Genomic DNA, 16,950 nt, shown 5'->3' with positions numbered 1-16,950 from the left:
CCCACAGCACAAATAGTTATGTTTATTTTGTTTAAAGTTCGGATTGTGCACGGCATAGACTCGCTGTGCGCAGAGGAAGCAATTGCGTAGCCGCGCACCTTAGAGGGAATGTTGCCTACATCATATAGTCATGAAAAATGGTGACTTATCATATACTGTATTATCCGAACTATAGAGTGCACCGGTTTATAAGCCACACCCAATACATTTTCTATGAAAAAACATATTATTACCAGACTATAAGCCACATATTTGTATGTTGTGAAATGAGTTATTTACACAAAGATTTTGTAAATGTTTATTTAAATTCCTTAATTCCCAAATGGTGTCTGTAACATGGAAGTAAAACGGCTGATCAAACAAAACAAAAGTCCTCGTCATGGACCCACTCTCTGCGGAAGATATCTCTCCAATCATCTTAACAGACTCGATAAGTCCACGGTGACGTTTTGGTGAATTCATGAAACTGAAACAATACAAGATATAAAACCTAGATTTTTTTTCCCCCCTAACAATTGCAGCCCTGCTATTGAGCAATTTAGCACACTGCTTTCCTCTTATGCACTCGTCTTCGTACATGTAGGTATTTTGCAGAGTAGGCCAAGTGTTCCCAAACAGGTTTTTCAAGCTCAAGCTTCTCCTTGGCATTATCGCTTATTGCTAGCAATTTCTCCTGCTAGCCCAGTAATCCTCAATTATTCCCCCCCCCCACACACGCACACACTCTCTCTCGAGTAATAGTATCATTTGTCTGTAAAGACACCTCTGCAAAACATTGTATCCTAAATCAGTGGTTCTCAAATGGGGGTACGTGTACTCCTAGGGGTACTTGAAGGTATGCCAAGGGGTACGTGAGATTTTTCAAAAATATTCTAAAAATAGCAACAATTCAAAAATCATTTATAAATATATTTATTGAATAATACTTAAAGTATGAATGTAAGTTTATAAACTGTGAAAACTAATGCAACAATGCAATATTCAGTGTTGACAGCTAGATTTTTTGTGGACATGTTCCATAAATATTGATGTTAAAGATTTCGTTTTTTGTGAAGAAATGTTTAGAATTAAGTTCATGAATCCAGATGGATGTCTATTACAATCCCCAAAGAGGACACTTTAAATTGATGATTACTTCTGTGTAGAAATCTTTATTTATAATTTAATCACTTGTTTATTTTACAACAAGTTTTTAGTTTTTTTTATATCTTTTTTTCCAAATAGGTCAAGAAAGACCACTACTAATGAGCAATATTTTGCACTGTTATACAATTTAATAAATCAGAAACTAATGACATAGTGCTGTATTTTACTTCTTTATCTCTTTTTTTCAACCAAAAATGCTTTGCTCTGATTAGGGGGTACTTGAATTAAAAAAAATTTCACAGGGAGTACATCACTGAAAAAAGGTTGTCCTAAATATCAACAAAAAATAAATATTGATCAACTTACTACTAATAATAACTTTATTAACATTGTTTTCAATCAGTAACAGAAAAGACTTCAAGTGCATTAGTTTGCTGAAATTCAAAAAAATACTAAATTTCTACTTAGTAAAATGTTGACTGACCTGAACCATTTGATACTGAAAGTTACATTTAATTAAACTCAAATAATAATAAATTTAAATCAGCAACATCAACTCAGGAGAACAATAGGAAGGGTTTACCTGACACATGAAATGTGACGAATGGTGGGGGTCCACTTTAGCAGTCAGATGGCAATAGAGGGTTGAATATCTTAAAATATGTTTTGTGGCAAATACAATTTTGACCACATTTGAGTTGCTGTGTAGAGTGGCACTTTCCATCATCTTCAGCAACTGCAATGCAAAATGATTAACCTCCCCCCAACTATCCTTTCACGCCAGATACACTCAGAAATCCCTTCCCTACTGTAAACACTTAACCTCCCAAAAAAAATTAATAAAATAATTAGTGTTTTTATTTTTAATAAATACAATTTAGAAAGTTCGGATGAGTGGCTACAATAAGTGTTTTAGTGCACACATTTTCAAAGCAGGGTTTGGAGCATGATACTGATAAAGCTTGTTCCCAGACACACCCCTTTTGGCATGTGTGTGCTTCATTGTAAACTGCATGGAAATGAACCACACTTTGTGTTTGTGTGTTGGAACTCGTTGGAAGCAGCTATACGTAGCATTTAATTTTTAAAAGCTCACTTGAAGAAACATGTTGCGCAAGGCCTTGTTGTGAGTTGTCAAGCGACAGGTTGTACGAATACTTTTTAAGTTCAAATCCTCATGTACCGCTCACATGCCCCAGAAGCACAGGCATTTTGCAGATACTACATACGGTGACGCAGTGGTTAGCGCTCGTGCCTCGTTGTGGGAAAGTCCTGGGTTCGATTCCCGGGTTTGCATGTTCTCCCCGTGACTGCCTAGGTTCTCTCAGGTTACTTTGGCTTCCTCTCACCTCCAAAGACATGCACCTGGGGATTAGCGACACTAAAATTCGCCCTGATGTGTTTGATTGATTGAAACTTTTATTAGTAGATTGCACAGTACAGTACATTTTCTGTACAAAATGGTAACACCTGAATAAGTTTTTCAACTTGTTAGAGTCGGGGTCCACATAAATCAATTCACGATAATTAGTTACACTTGTGGTTCTCAAATGGGGGTACGCGTACCCCTGGGGGTACTTGAAGGTATGTCAAGCGGTACGTGAGATTTTTTTTAAATATTCTAAAAATAGCAACAATTCAAAAATCCTTTATAAATATATTTATTGAATAACACTTCAACAAAATCTGAATGTAAGTTCATAAACTGTGAAAAGAAATACAACAATGCAATATTCAGTGTTGACAGCCAGATTTTTTGTGGACATGTTCCATAAATATTGATGTTAAAGATTTCGTTTTTTGTGAAGAAATGTTTAGAATTAAGTTCATGAATCCAGATGGATCTCTGTTACAATCCCCAAAGAGGGCACTTTAAGTTGATGATTACTTCTATGTCTAGAAATCTTTATTTATAATTTAATCACTTTTTTATTTTTCAACAAGTTTTTAGTTATTTTCATATCTTTTTTCCCCAATAGTTCAAGAAAGACCACTACAAATGAGCAATATTTTGCACTGTTATACAATTTCATAAATCAGAAACTGATGACATTGTGCTGTATTTTACTTCTGTATCTCTTTTTTTCAACCAAAAAGGCTTTGTTCTGATTAGGGGGTACTTGAATTTAAAAAATGTTCACAGTGGGTACATCACTGAAAAAAGGTTGGGAACCAATTAGTTACACAGTAAATTCCTGGCAACCACAGCTGCCTGTACTTTACCGTAAATTCTATAGGTTTTTTATGAACACATTTACAATGTATAATTTTTTTTATAGTAGTTTACCATAAGCAAAACAGTTATCAACTGTAAAATTAACGTATTCAATACCAACATGTTTTAATGTCCGGACATCCATCCATCCATCCATTTCCTACCGCTTGTCACTTTTTGGGTGTGCTGGAGCCTATCTCAGCTGTATTCGGGCGGAAGGCAGGTACACCCTGGACAAGTCGCCACGTCATTGCAGGGCCAACACAGATAGACATACAACATTCACACTCACATTCACACACTCGGGCCAATTTAGTGTTGCCAATCAACCTATCCCCAGGTGCATGTTTTTTTTGGCGGTGGGAGGAAGCCGGCGTACCCAGAGGGAACCCACGCAGTCACGGGGAGAACATGCAAACTCCACACAGAAAGATCCCGAGCCCGGGATTGAACCCAGGACTGCTCAGGACCTTCGTATTGTGAGGCACATGCACTAACCCCTGTTCCCCTGTTTAATTTTGATTTGGATTATGGCTTCTCAAGATTAGGAAAATATGGTAATAAAAAAAAAAAGATTAATGTGCATGCAAATTCTGAAGCTTGTGACGGTAAAAACAGACAAGGAGCGAATAAGTGAAAAAAAGAGCAGGTCTATCAGAAGTTTGCGATGTCACCCTGGTTGCTACTTTTAATTTGACACAGTGCTAGTATGACAAATCATTAATCCTCTAATGCCTCATCATCGGTCCTCTCCAAGGTTTTTCATAGTCATTCACATTAACATCCCACTGGGTTGTGAGTTTTTCCTTGCCCTTATGTGAGATCTGAACGGAGGATGTCGTTGTGGCTTGTGCAGCCCTTTGAGACACTTGTGATTTAGGGCCATATAAATAAACATTGATTGATTGATTAATCATTGAACTCAATAACAAGGGAACGCATGATTTCCCGCGTCCACTTAACCGCAAACCGAGTCACAAAAGTGGCCAATAAAATGGAATCCGTTGATAACCTTAAAATAACATCAGCGAAATTGACATACATGTGAGTGAAATGTTGTGATTGTGAGGAGTGGAAAAATTTGTTTGGGGGGAAAAAAAATGTGTCCGGTAGCGCTCATTTATCCCCGACACAGTCACTGTCACAATGTCGAGACAGTCATATGAAACAGCGACTAAACTACAGAACTAAAGCTAACAAAATCAATCCATACACCCACAAGACAGCTCATCTGCTTGTGTTGTTGTGAACGACATCATCCATGTAACAACAACGTACAAACAGCAGTCGCAACTTGAGGCGCCCTCTGGTTTTTTTTAACAGCCTCAAGTGAGTCGCCCCTTTACTCGTCGAGCTGAGAACAACACAGCACACTTCCACCTTTCACAATAATAGCGCAGTGTGCCACACTGTGCTAACAAAATAAAGGTTTAAAAAAAGTATAATGTAACAGGTATAATGTACTTAAAGTTCTTATTGATACATTCAAACAATTATAATGCTTTGACCTAAAATATGAGTCACACTAGTCCAAAGATATATTGCACCAATAAATGTGAGGGATTTTTGCATTTAATTAACATGCATTTTCTCAAATTATATTTTACACAAAAATCACACACTCTGGTGGTAAAATAAGTCTAAAAGCTAAAAACAAAAAAAAACTGAATGTATTTTGTTTTATATTGCTACTGTTTACTATTATATCTGTGATGAGGTGGCGACTTGTCCAGGGTGAATGCGGCTGAGATAGGCTCCAGCAAGCGGTAGGAAATGGATGGATGGATGGATATATTGTTATTGCTAAAACTATCTTACTTGATGTGGTTTATTTGTTGGTAATTTATATCCGAGGAATATAGCTAAAGTTAAGCTTTGGTGGTACAATAAATACTCATGTTTTCCAATTAATGAATAATCGTCTAATTAATGATAATTAATTAGACGATGAGCTTGCAGTTGTGCAGATTTTCTATTTTTTTTTTTTTTTACAATAGAACATGTACTAAGACCTTCCATCCATCCATCCATCCATTTCCTACCACTTGTCTCTTTCGGGATCGCGGGGGGCACTGGAGCCTATCTCGGCTGCATTCGGGCGGAAGGCGGTGTACACCCTGGACAAGTCGCCACCTTATCGCAGACCCAACACAACAACTTTCACGCTCACATTCACACACTACGGCCAATTTAGTGTTGCTAAGACCTGTCATCTCTTTTTAATTTTGTAGAGTCTGCGAGAGAAAGAAATGGTGTGTTTGCTTCCAGCTTTGGCAACAAGGTCCAAAGTGCAACAGCAACAGGATCGTCATACCCCACCAAAACACTGTGAGTAATCCCTGCGTCCGTTAAATACCGTGTGTGTGTGTGTGTGTGTGTGTGTGTGTGTGTGTGTGTGTGTGTGTGTGTGCGTGCGTGCGTGCGTGCGTGCGTGCGTGCGTGCGTGCGTGCGTGTTCTGGCATTGCTCAAAGCCAACTTTAGGGGACTTTTGACGTATGAGGACAAAAAAACAGATCCCCTAAAGCAGACCTCGGCAAATTAAGGCCCGGGGGCCACATGCGGCCCGTTAAGCTTTTCAATCTGGCCCGCCGGACATTCCCAAATATTTTTTTAGATTTTTAAGATGGAAAGTGTAGTTCAAGACCATAAGTCTTAAACTATACAAAGTATTTCAATGGTTGGAATCTGTGCTTATGGATGATATACTAGGTAGTATGGTCATCTAATTAGTTACTATGGTCATCTAACTAGTTACTATGGTAATGTAAGTCACAGCAGCTCAGACCCTCGAGGCACCAAGCAGTGTGGGTGGGGAGCGTTTCCACAGACGTGGAAGGAGATTTTCACAACAAAGTTCTAAAGCTTAGTGATGTATCAGATATATCAGATTGCAGGTGGGTTTATTTTTTAGCCTTCCCGTTCATATTTCACTGTTTGTTGCATTTTTGTTGCGTTTCACTTGATTGTAAAATGTGTTGTTCGAAATGGGGTGTGACATTCATATTTTGTCAATATTCAGTGTTTTATCGTTCATAGAAAAATTTTAAATTCCATTAAGTTTTTTGAAGGTGGTCTGTCATAACGTGTTTACCATTCAATCAGACATTATTGTGAGGGTTTGTATTAGTGTACACATTTTTTTCCTGTAAATGTCGCCCCCGAGTCAAAATAATTGCCCAGGCCTACCCTATAGGGAAGCCTTTTTCAATGATAGTCAGATCCATTCTGAAGATGCCTAAGTGAATTTTAATCTTTGGCCCATAAAACATTTTACTGGTTACATTGACTGTGAAACACTTGCACAGCAGGCCCCCTCATCGGGCTGTAGCTGGTACATTTAAGTGGTGAAACTTCCTATAAGAGGACATCTGTAGTACTGTATTCTTAGGATCATGTCATATTTAATTTGAACTTTTTTATTTTAAATGGTCCCCAGTAACCACGTACAAATTTGTGTTCATTATACAAAATTATTTAAATTTGGTCCCCATCAACCATCCATCGATCCATCCATTTTCTACCGCTTAATCCCTTTGGGGTTGCGGGGGGCGCTGGTGCCTGTATCAGCTACAATCGGGCAGAAGGGGGGTACACCCTGTACAAGTCGCCACCTCATCGCAGGGCCAACACAGATAGACAGACAACATTCACACTCACATTCACACACTAGGGCCAATTTACTGTTGCCAATCAACCTATCCCCAGGTGCATGTCTTTGGAGGTGGGAGGAAGCCGGAGTACCCGGAGGGAACCCACGCAGTCACGGCGAGAACATGCAAACTCCACACAGAAAGATCCCGAGCCCGGGATTGAACCTCAAACTACTCAGGACCTTCGTATTGTGAGGCAGACGCACTAACCCCTCTACCACCGTGAAGCCCCCCCATGAACCATATTAACTATTTTTCCCCAGCGCCCCCAGTAAGACTGATCAGCACATTAGTTCATCAATCCAGAGATTTAAAGACGTGTATGAGCTAACTGGGCAGTGGCCATTTTACCTCATTTTTTTAATGCCTTCACAACCTGTAGAAAGGGTGGTCCCCACAAGTGATGACAAAAAAAGACTTTCCAGAACAAGAAAAAAAATGAGGGGTATTTTACTTGAACTAAGCAAAATTATCTGCCAATAGAACATGAAAATTCGGCTTGTCAAGACTTTCCAAAACAAGAAGAAAAAAAAAAATTAGGGGTATTTTACTTGAACTAAGCAAAATGATCTGCCAATAGAACAAGAAAATTCGGCTTGTCAAGACTTTCCAAAACAAGAAAAAAAAAAAGAAAAATTAGGTTTTTCTTACCTGAACTAAGCAAAATTATCTGCCAATAGAACATGGAAATTCGGTTTGTCAAGACTTTCCAAAACAAGAAGAAAAAAAATACAAAAATGAGGGGTATTTTACTTGAACTAAGCAAAATTATCTGCCAATAGAACATGAAAATTCGGCTTGTCAAGACTTTCCAAAACAAGTAAAATTAGATAACCCCAATGAACCCAGAAATACCTTAAAATAAGTACATTCTCAATAATAACAAGTGCACTTTTCTTGTTAGAAAAAAAACTGATAACCTGTGTGTGTGTGTGTGTGTGTGTGTGTGTGTGTGTGTGTGTGTGTGTGTGTGTGTGTGTGTGTGTGTGTGTGTGTGTGTGTGTGTGTGTGCGTGTGTGTGCGCGCGTGTCAATTGCATGTCCCCTGCGTGTGTCATGTCAACTGTAAGTCTGTTTTTATTACACATCAATCCCCCCTCCTCCCTTTGTTTCCACAATATTGTCGCTTACAATAAGTAAATTGAGCCTCCCGGGATGATTTTGTGTGGAGAAGTGGGCCATTGTACGGTCCGTTATGGTTTGTATTTGAGCCAGCTTAAGAGCGGCCTGGCCGCAATGTTGTCCCTCTCTCTGGTGACGCGTGCAAATGTCAAAGCCACATCAGTTCTGGCTCTTACACTTAGCCACATTTTCGAAACGCCATTTTGGAGGCTCTTGCGACACCCGAGCGACCGTTTAATACAGCCTGTGCGTGTGGATGACGTGTTGAAAGAGTGTGACTAAAGACACTCAAAGCATTTGGCACAAATAAAAGCATCCGTAGCGCTATTGTGAATGAAGGATTGTTGCCATCTCCCAACTAACATATTGGAGTGTTTATGTGGGATTTGTGTGCATTAGATAAAAAGGCGCGCGCTCTCTGTCCTCCTGAGGCTTTTCATGGCGGTTTGACTGTAACACTGATGACTCCGTCCACGTCCACCTTCCGCTAAGCTCCCTTCCATCCAGCCAAAATCCCCTCTATCGGCCAATTTGGGTCCAGAGGGAGCGAGATGCTCGGTCCTAAGCTCTTTTTAAAGACACTAAAAAGGAATGATGTCGGCAGTTTGGCAGTCGGAATGGTTCTTGCGCTGCCCCGAGTCTTCCCCTGCTGACTGAGGCCAAGAAAGCACATCCCAAAGAGAGCGACAAACAAAAGCCTTTGCCTTTTTTCTTTTTTGTTGTTGTTGTTCCTTACTGCACAATTTCCCTCCTCCTGTAGAACAATTTTAAATATCGCGCTGCTCCCCTACCATTGTAATCTGGTCTCAGATGAAGTTTCATTGTTTCTCATGTGAAGCCAGTGACAGCTTAGCCGAGACGGAGTCGGCGAGGCTTTGGAGCGCGGGCGTTCTCCTCTTTTGGCTCGGCGAGAAAAGAGCCGCAAAAAAGAGGGACGGGCGAGCACAATGGCGGTCCGGGGGCTCGTCGCCGATTCCCAAAATCTAAATCTGTGCAGGGTAGTGAGGAGAAAGGAGCGAGCATCCGGGAAGCGTCCCAACGTTTTCTTTGATGGCCGCCGGCCTCTGACACTCTCAGCTTTTTTGCTTATGTTTGTAGAGTCGACTCTATCAGAGGAAGTCTGCAATACCAATGTCAATCAATCAATCTATCAATCAATCAATCCACGTTTACTTGTATAGCCCTAAATCACAAGTGTCTCAAAGGGCTGCACAAGCCACAGCGACGTCCTCGGCCCAGATCACACACTGCAAAAACTGAAATCTAAGTAAGATGAAATATCTCAAATAAGGGTGATATTTGCTTATTTTCTGTCTAATAAGATAATTATTCTCATTAAGCAAATTTTACGTTAAAGTATTTTACTTGTTTTAAGGTTTTTGGTCCTAAATGATCTCAGTAAGATATTACAGCTTGTTGCTGAGATTTTATGACCTATATTGAGTAAAATATGCTTGGGGTTGCAAAGCTGTGTCATCAACAGTCACAAATATAAAACTACCTTTTTAAAGTAATCATTTCTTATTTCAAGCATGAAAAAAAAAATCATGATTTTGACACAATTGTGTCTCAGAATTAAAAAAAACTGTTTTATTTTCAATGAAACAATAGAAAATATGTACTCATATAGTAGTACAGTTGGCACAGTACAGCAAACTGAAAGTTAATATTTAAACATTTGACATTTCAAACAATTTTGAACAGAAATAGTTCACACACAATCAGATATATTCCTCAAAATTACAATTAAAAAAAATTGGGCCAGGCTGTATAGATGCGCACAAATTAACTGAAAGAGCACGCACTTGGCGTGATGATGTCATGTTATCGATGGAAAAATGCATTTTTAGACCATATGATTTGCCTGAGCGGTTAGTAGACCCCGAGAGTAACAAGCGCTTGCCTTTTTGCTTTTCCATTAAGTACAATAAATTTGTTTTTGGTATAAGTTTGCTGGTTTCAAGAAATATCATGCCGAGCGCATATCAGTAAGTCAAGATAATGGCACTAGCATTTACTTCATTTAAGAATATTCTTCAACATATTGAAGAATATTAAAAAAGTATTTTTTTTCCACCAAGAACAGTGCACTTGTTATAATTAAGAATATACTTATTTTAAGGTATTTTTTGGGTTCATTGAGGTTAGCTAAATTGACTTGTTTAGAAAAGTCTTGACAAGCCAAATTTTCTTGTTGTATTGGCAGATAATTTTGCTTAGTTCAAATAAAATACCCCTCATTTTTGTATTTTTTTCTCTTGTTTTTGAACGCTGACTTTTTACAGTGTAGATTCCATTTTATTGGCCAGTTTTGTGACTCGGTTTGCGGTTAAGTGGACGCGGAAAATCATGCGTTACCTTGTTATTGAGTTCAATGATTAATCAATCAATCAATCAATGTTTATTTGTATAGCCCTAAATCACGAGTGTCTCAAAGGGCTGCACAAGCCACAACGACATCCTCGGCTCAGATCCAACATCAGGGCAAGGAAAAACTCAACCCGAAGGTATAACAATGAGAAACCTTGGGGGGGGCCGCAGATGTGGGGACCCCCCAACCCCTTAATTAGACAATTTAATACACTTTAATGTTTGATTTAATAGTGACAATCCTGAATCAAAGATCTTACATGATGACTCAAGTTAGCCCAATATCAGAAATAAATAGTGGTGTGACGACAATCCAGTACTCTTTTGGCACCGACAGAATCCTGCCAGTCCTACAGTGCACCAGTTTGCGTAAAATCTAAAACTGTCTTGTTACGGGACATTGGTTGCACGTGACGTCACGCCCGGTTGCCGACTCACCCGACTCGTCACAATTCAACACTTGACGATCACTCCAGCAGCACTGAGAGTACACTCAACCAAAGTACCTCCACACTGCAAAAAGTCAGTGTTCAAAAACAAGAACAAAAATTAGGGGTATTTTGTTTTTACAAGTTACCGCCAATGATGAAATTATCAATATTCATAGGTACGGAAGTAGTAGCAGGTAGCATCTTTTTTTATACAATGCACTTCAGCCACGACACGCCCCCGCCAAATTTTTATTGGTTGACGTGTGTGTGTGTGTGTGTGTGTGTGTGTGTGTGTGTGTGTGTGTGTGTGTGTGTGTGTGTGTGTGTGTGTGTGTGTGTGTGTGTGAGACGATTGCTGATATAAGCCTGGTCTCTTATGTGAATGAGATAAATAATATTTTTTGATATTTTACAGTAATGTGTTAATAATTTCACGTATAAATTGCCCTCCCAGCCAAACTATGAAAAAAACTGCGACTTATAATCTGAAAAAATACACCAAATACTACCCGGGTAGTATTTGGTGGAAACACCGGGGGAACTTTGAAAGTTATACGCGCACTGTCGTAAAAATACGCTTCTAAATATTAAAAAAAAAAAAAAAAAATTTCTTACTGACTTCGATCCGGGAGAAACGAGCAATGTCGTTGCATTTTTTTTCCCCATAACACAAGATCTCGTCGCCTTGCTAATGATAAGCAGTAGAAATCCACCTGTCATCGTTTTTTTAGCCTATATTTCCACTGAGCGTTCCGGTCTGGTTTAGCCTACCTAATTCCAGAACGACAAAACCTGGCATGCCTCAATTCCAGGGCGACCGGGGTGACGTAAAAAAGATGGCTCGCTGTGTAAAAAGCGGCACATCGTAGCAGAAACGAACTGAAATGAAGGTGCCAAAAAGTAGTATCGACCTGAAGTTGTTGTAAAATGAGATGAAGTGTTCTGATTGGAGGACTTCACCAATGAGTCTTCTCGTTGATATGAACATGTTAGTTTCTGTAACATGCCCAGAACTCTCAGATATACGACAATTAGCCACAAGGATTCGAGGAAAGTGACTAAGTAGTTTTTGTCCGACATAAACAAGCTGCTTGAAATTCAATAAACCGCCGTTGCCTCCCGCGACTTTTACAAAATCTTTTGTTTGTATTTTCCTCTCCAGGGCCGACGGACGAGCCAATCGGGCGGGAGCTCAGGCGCGGCGGGCACACGTGACCGTGAACCCAGACGTCCTGAGGACACTGATACGAGCCGGTGTGTCTGCCTGTCACACTATCTGTGTTGTGTCTCGCGCACGTCTTATCTCGGCCTGCAGCTTAACCTTTGCAGGTGAACGAGTCGCAGGAATATAAATAAGAATGGGAATAAGCAGAGGGTAGCCTGACGAGCGCCGCCGACCTCAGCACTTTGGGAGACGTTGTGTGTTATTGGCGGGGTTGGTCCACCGGGTAGACTGACACCAGAATTCACGCCAACTGAGGGCACATTTACACGGCAGCCATGCAACCACATGTCTTCCTTTTTGGACAGCGAAAAGGACGCCAAAATGTGCACGCCAGGCCAGTAGTTGGCGACGTCACATCAGCACTCAACACCACTCGCTCTCCGTCGCTCGCTTCATTTACAACAGGGTTATCACACCCGTTTCCATTGAGGACCAAATTAGATTAGATTAGATTAGATAGTACTTTATTTATTCCGTCAGGAGAGTTCCTTCAGGAAAATTTAAATTTTCCATTCAAGATCAGACAAACATTACAGGGAGACAGAACAGGATCGCTGACGGGTCTGCCGGCTTCCAGCGCCCCTTACAAAAAAGATGACATACAGGTAAACATTGGGGGGGGGGAGAATAGAAGATTAAAATAAAATTTAAAAAAATCGGTCTTAGCCTGGGCCCTGGAGTGGGGGTGCAGACTGAGGCCAAGGGAAAAAAAAAAAAAAAAACACCTCATAGCCATAGTAAAAATCCCTCTTACATGTGTGTAAGAGGGAAACATCAAACATCAAAGAACACAGAGGACATTAAAGACATTAAAGCAGCAGATACAACCAGACACTTCTACGCAGATTTTACTGTAAAAAAAACTGGCAGCTCAATCGCAATACTTTCACTATAAAATGAATGGGGTTTTTTCCAGCACATTACTGTGAATAGAAAAACAGTACTGCTGTGTTTTTACAGTGAAATATTGCCAGCTCATTTGCCAGAATTATTTGTAAAATGTAAATTTTTTACTGTAAATTAAAAACTGATTTTTCACCGTAAAATTCTGTAGACCAAGTTGCCAGTTTTTTGCCATAAAACAACTGTACATGTTATGGTGTACAACTGTAAATGGCATAACGGTACTCTTATTTTTTTTACAGTAAAAACTGGCAGTTTAGTTAATTTAATCTTGAAAAAAAATTGTTTTCATTTACAGTACAATGTTGTGAAAACTCCCGTAAATTTCACATTTTACTGTAAAATTTATTGTGATTTTTACAGTGTACATTTTGATGGAAAACTTTGAATTCGTACATTAAGCAGATAAAAAGTATTTATTTGTATTTTATCAAGAAAAAATGGCTTGAATGTGCAGTGTATTGATATATTTGTTGCATTATTATATTTAAAATATAAATTTATTTAATTAACTGGCATCTGAGTCGCAATAATTTTACCATAAAATTTACAGTGTTTTTTGCAAAATATTACTGTAAATGGAAAAAGGTACTGCTGTGTTTTTACGGTAAAAAACTGGTAGCTCAGTTTCTAGAATTTCACTATAAAAATATTTTTGGGTTTTTCTTTACTGTAAATTAAAAACAGATTTTTAATGGTAAAATTCTGGCAACTGAGCTGCCACTTTTTTTGCTGTAAAAACTGTAGATTTTATGGTGTACTACTGTAAATTGCAAAAAAAATTTTTTACAGTAATACACTGGCAGCTTAGTTACTGTTTATTTTTTCCATTTACAGTAAAACGCTGTAAATAACACAGTAAATTTCCCATTTATACCGTAAAATCTAATGTCATTTTTACATTGTATATTTTGATGGAAAACTTGCTTTGTAATCATAAGTCAAGCAGCTAAAAAGTATTTATTTCAGTTTTAGCAAGAAAAAATGGCTTGTATGTATAATAATGTATTTGTTGTGTTATTATATGTAAGATTTAAACTAAGGTAAAAAACCGTCGCATTAATTTTACCGTAAAAGTGGGTTTGACAAAATATTACTGTACATGGAAAAACTGGAAGCTCACTTGCCAGAATTTTACTGTAAAAATATGTTTTAGTCTATTTTTTTACTGTAAATTGAAAACTGATTTTTCATGGTAAAATTCTTGCAATTGGGATGCCAGTTTTTCCTGTAAAAACAACTGTAGATTTTATGGTGTATTACTGTAAATGGCAAAACAGTACTACTGTATTTTACAGTAAAAAAATGGCAGTTTGGTGAATTATTTTGTCAAAAAACTTTGTTACTGTTTTTTACAGCATACAATTTGATGGAAAACGTGTTTTGTAATCATAAGTCAAGCATATAAAAACATTTTCTTTTTTAGCAAAAAAAAAAATAGCTTGAATATAAAATAATATATTTGTTGCATTATTAGATAATAAAGATATGTAAAAAAAAACCTGGCAACTCAGTTGCCAGAATTTTACTGCAAATTAAGTTTTTTTTGTTTTGTTTTTTAATCTAAATTCATAACGTATTTTTCATGGTAAAATTCTGGCAACTGAGCTGCCAGTTTTTTTACTGTAAAGACAACTTTAGATTTTATGGTGTATTCTATTGTAAATGGCAAAACTATACCACCGCTTTTACAGTAAAAACTGGCAGCTTAGTTAATTTCATCGTCATTTGCAGTAAAATGCTGTGAAAACCACGGTCAATTTCACATTTTTACTGTGAAATCTATTGTCATTTTTACAGTGTACAATTTGATGGAAAAACTTGCTTTGAAATCATTATTCAAAGAGATTAAAAAATATACATTTAGGCAAGGAAAAAATGGCTTGAATGTATAATAATATATATATTGCATTATTATATTTAAGATTTAAATGAAGGTAAAAGACTGTCGCAATAATTTGACAGTAAAATTTACAGTGGTTTTTACAAAACATTATTGTAAATGGAAAAACACTACTGTGTTTTACGGTGAAAAACTGGCAGCTCAGTTGCCAGAATTTTACTGAAAGTATACATTTTTCTTTTTTTTTTTACTGGAAATTAAAAACAGATTTTTTCATGGTATGATTTTGGTAAATAATCTGCTAGGTTTTTTTTTACTGGAAGAACTGTAGATGTATTACTGTAAATGGTAAATCAGTACTAATGTTTATTACAGTAAAAACAATGCCATCATAGTAAATTATATTATCAAAAACAGTGGTAGTAAAAATACATAAAAATATAAAAATACTTACAAATGTATTGTCATATTTACAACTTGCTGGATAACTGGTTTTGTAATCATAAGTCAAGCTGATAAAATATTTTTTTTTTTTTTTGCAAGAAAAAAATGGTTTGAATATGCAACATTATATTTGGTGAATTATTAGTTCGTATTTACGTTATGGTAAAACACTGGCAGCTCAGTTGCCAGAATTTTACCGTAAAATTATGTTTAGTTTTTTTTTACAGTAAATTCAAAACTTATTTTTCATAGTAAAATTCAGGCAACTGAGCTGCCAGTTTTTTGCTGTAAAAACAACTGTAGGTTTTATGGTATACTGCTGTAAACGGCAAAATTGTACTGCTGTTTTTTTTCCAGTAAAAATTGGCAGCTTAGTTAATTTCATCGTCAAAAAACAGTGGTGCTGTTTTTTTCCATTTACAGTAAAATGCTGTAAAAAACACAGTACATTTCACATATATTGTCATTTTTAGCTCGATGGAAATCTTGCTTTGTGATCTTAAGTCACAAAGTATGTATTTTTGTTTTAGCGATAAAAAAAAAATGACTTGAATGTATATTAATATATTTGTTGCATCATTAGATAAATGAAGTGAAGTGAATTATATCTATATAGCGATTTTCTCTAGTGACTCAAAGCGCTTTACATAGTAAAACCCAATATCTAAGTTACATTTAAAGCAGTGTGGGTGGCACTGGGAGCAGGTGGGTAAAGCGTCTTGCCCAAGGACAAAACGGCAGTGACTAGGATGGCTGAAGCGGGGATCGAACCTGGAACCCTCAAGTTGCTGGCACCAACCGAGCTATACGGCCCAAATTACATACAATTTTAGTTAAAAAAATATCCAAGAATATGTGGTGTACATGTTTTTTTATGTCAAAATATAAAGAAGAAATACATTTAATAAGAATAAAAATTACTTTATTGACTAATTATTTCCAGGGTTTTGAGGGCCAAATGAAATGATCTGGCTCCCGGGCCTCGAGTTTGACACCTGTGATTTAGATGATTCCAATTCTCCGGCTGATGGGGAGGATTGTCACGCTAGAGAATTGCTGGTTTGAATCCAGACTGGGGGCTAATGGAGGCGATTTGCATCATTGTTTTAAATATCTGTACGAGGGTTTTAATGTCAATCACAAGCTTATTAGCGAGAGCTCACCTTGAGCGACAACGACGACACCCGTCAAGGCGACGTGTCAGATTAATTGAACATGTGACGTGTGTGTGTGTGTTTGCATATAAATGTGTGATAATGCATGCGTTACGTTGCTTGATGTTGATATGAACATCTAATATCTTACACTTCCTCCATTTCTTCTACTCCAGGAACCAAAGAGGATGACAGAGATGATGACAGTGTGAGTTATTTGTCTTTTGATTGGATTTATTCACATTCCTCATCCGATGTTATGTTGTTTTACACTAAAAGTACTCAATTTAGCGTTCTTATTCCGCCCCAATGCTCAACTACGCATCACTGCAGTGATTCCACATTCCACACATTGCCATTGAAAATGCTTTTTTCATTGTCCACAGTTCTCACACTTCTCACCTGATTCAAACCATTCCAACATTAAAATGTTGAACACATTCATAAAAGTATGCTATTTTCTACATTCTAGAACTTGTCCCCGATTTCAAATTTGTATTACTTACT

The 16,950-nt window shown here is 37.7% G+C and overlaps 1 protein-coding gene across 7 annotated transcripts in view; it reads left to right on the top strand.

The window, feature by feature from the left end:
- wdpcp (WD repeat containing planar cell polarity effector) overlaps positions 1 to 16,950 on the top strand; it is a 174,207-nt gene that overhangs the window by 150,027 nt on the left and 7,230 nt on the right. For all 7 annotated transcript variants that reach the window (XM_061911332.1, XM_061911334.1, XM_061911337.1 and 4 more), the window contains 3 exons: positions 5,533 to 5,629; positions 12,037 to 12,128; positions 16,620 to 16,651. In XM_061911332.1, coding sequence (XP_061767316.1) covers positions 5,533 to 5,629; positions 12,037 to 12,128; positions 16,620 to 16,651 — 221 coding nt within the window. The remainder of the gene's footprint in view (positions 1 to 5,532; positions 5,630 to 12,036; positions 12,129 to 16,619; positions 16,652 to 16,950) is intronic.

Source organism: Nerophis ophidion, linkage group LG09 (assembly GCF_033978795.1).
Source record: "Nerophis ophidion isolate RoL-2023_Sa linkage group LG09, RoL_Noph_v1.0, whole genome shotgun sequence".
Taxonomy (NCBI): domain Eukaryota; kingdom Metazoa; phylum Chordata; class Actinopteri; order Syngnathiformes; family Syngnathidae; genus Nerophis; species Nerophis ophidion.
The sequence above is the reverse complement of the archived record's forward strand: the minus strand, read 5'-3'. Positions and strand labels throughout refer to the sequence as shown.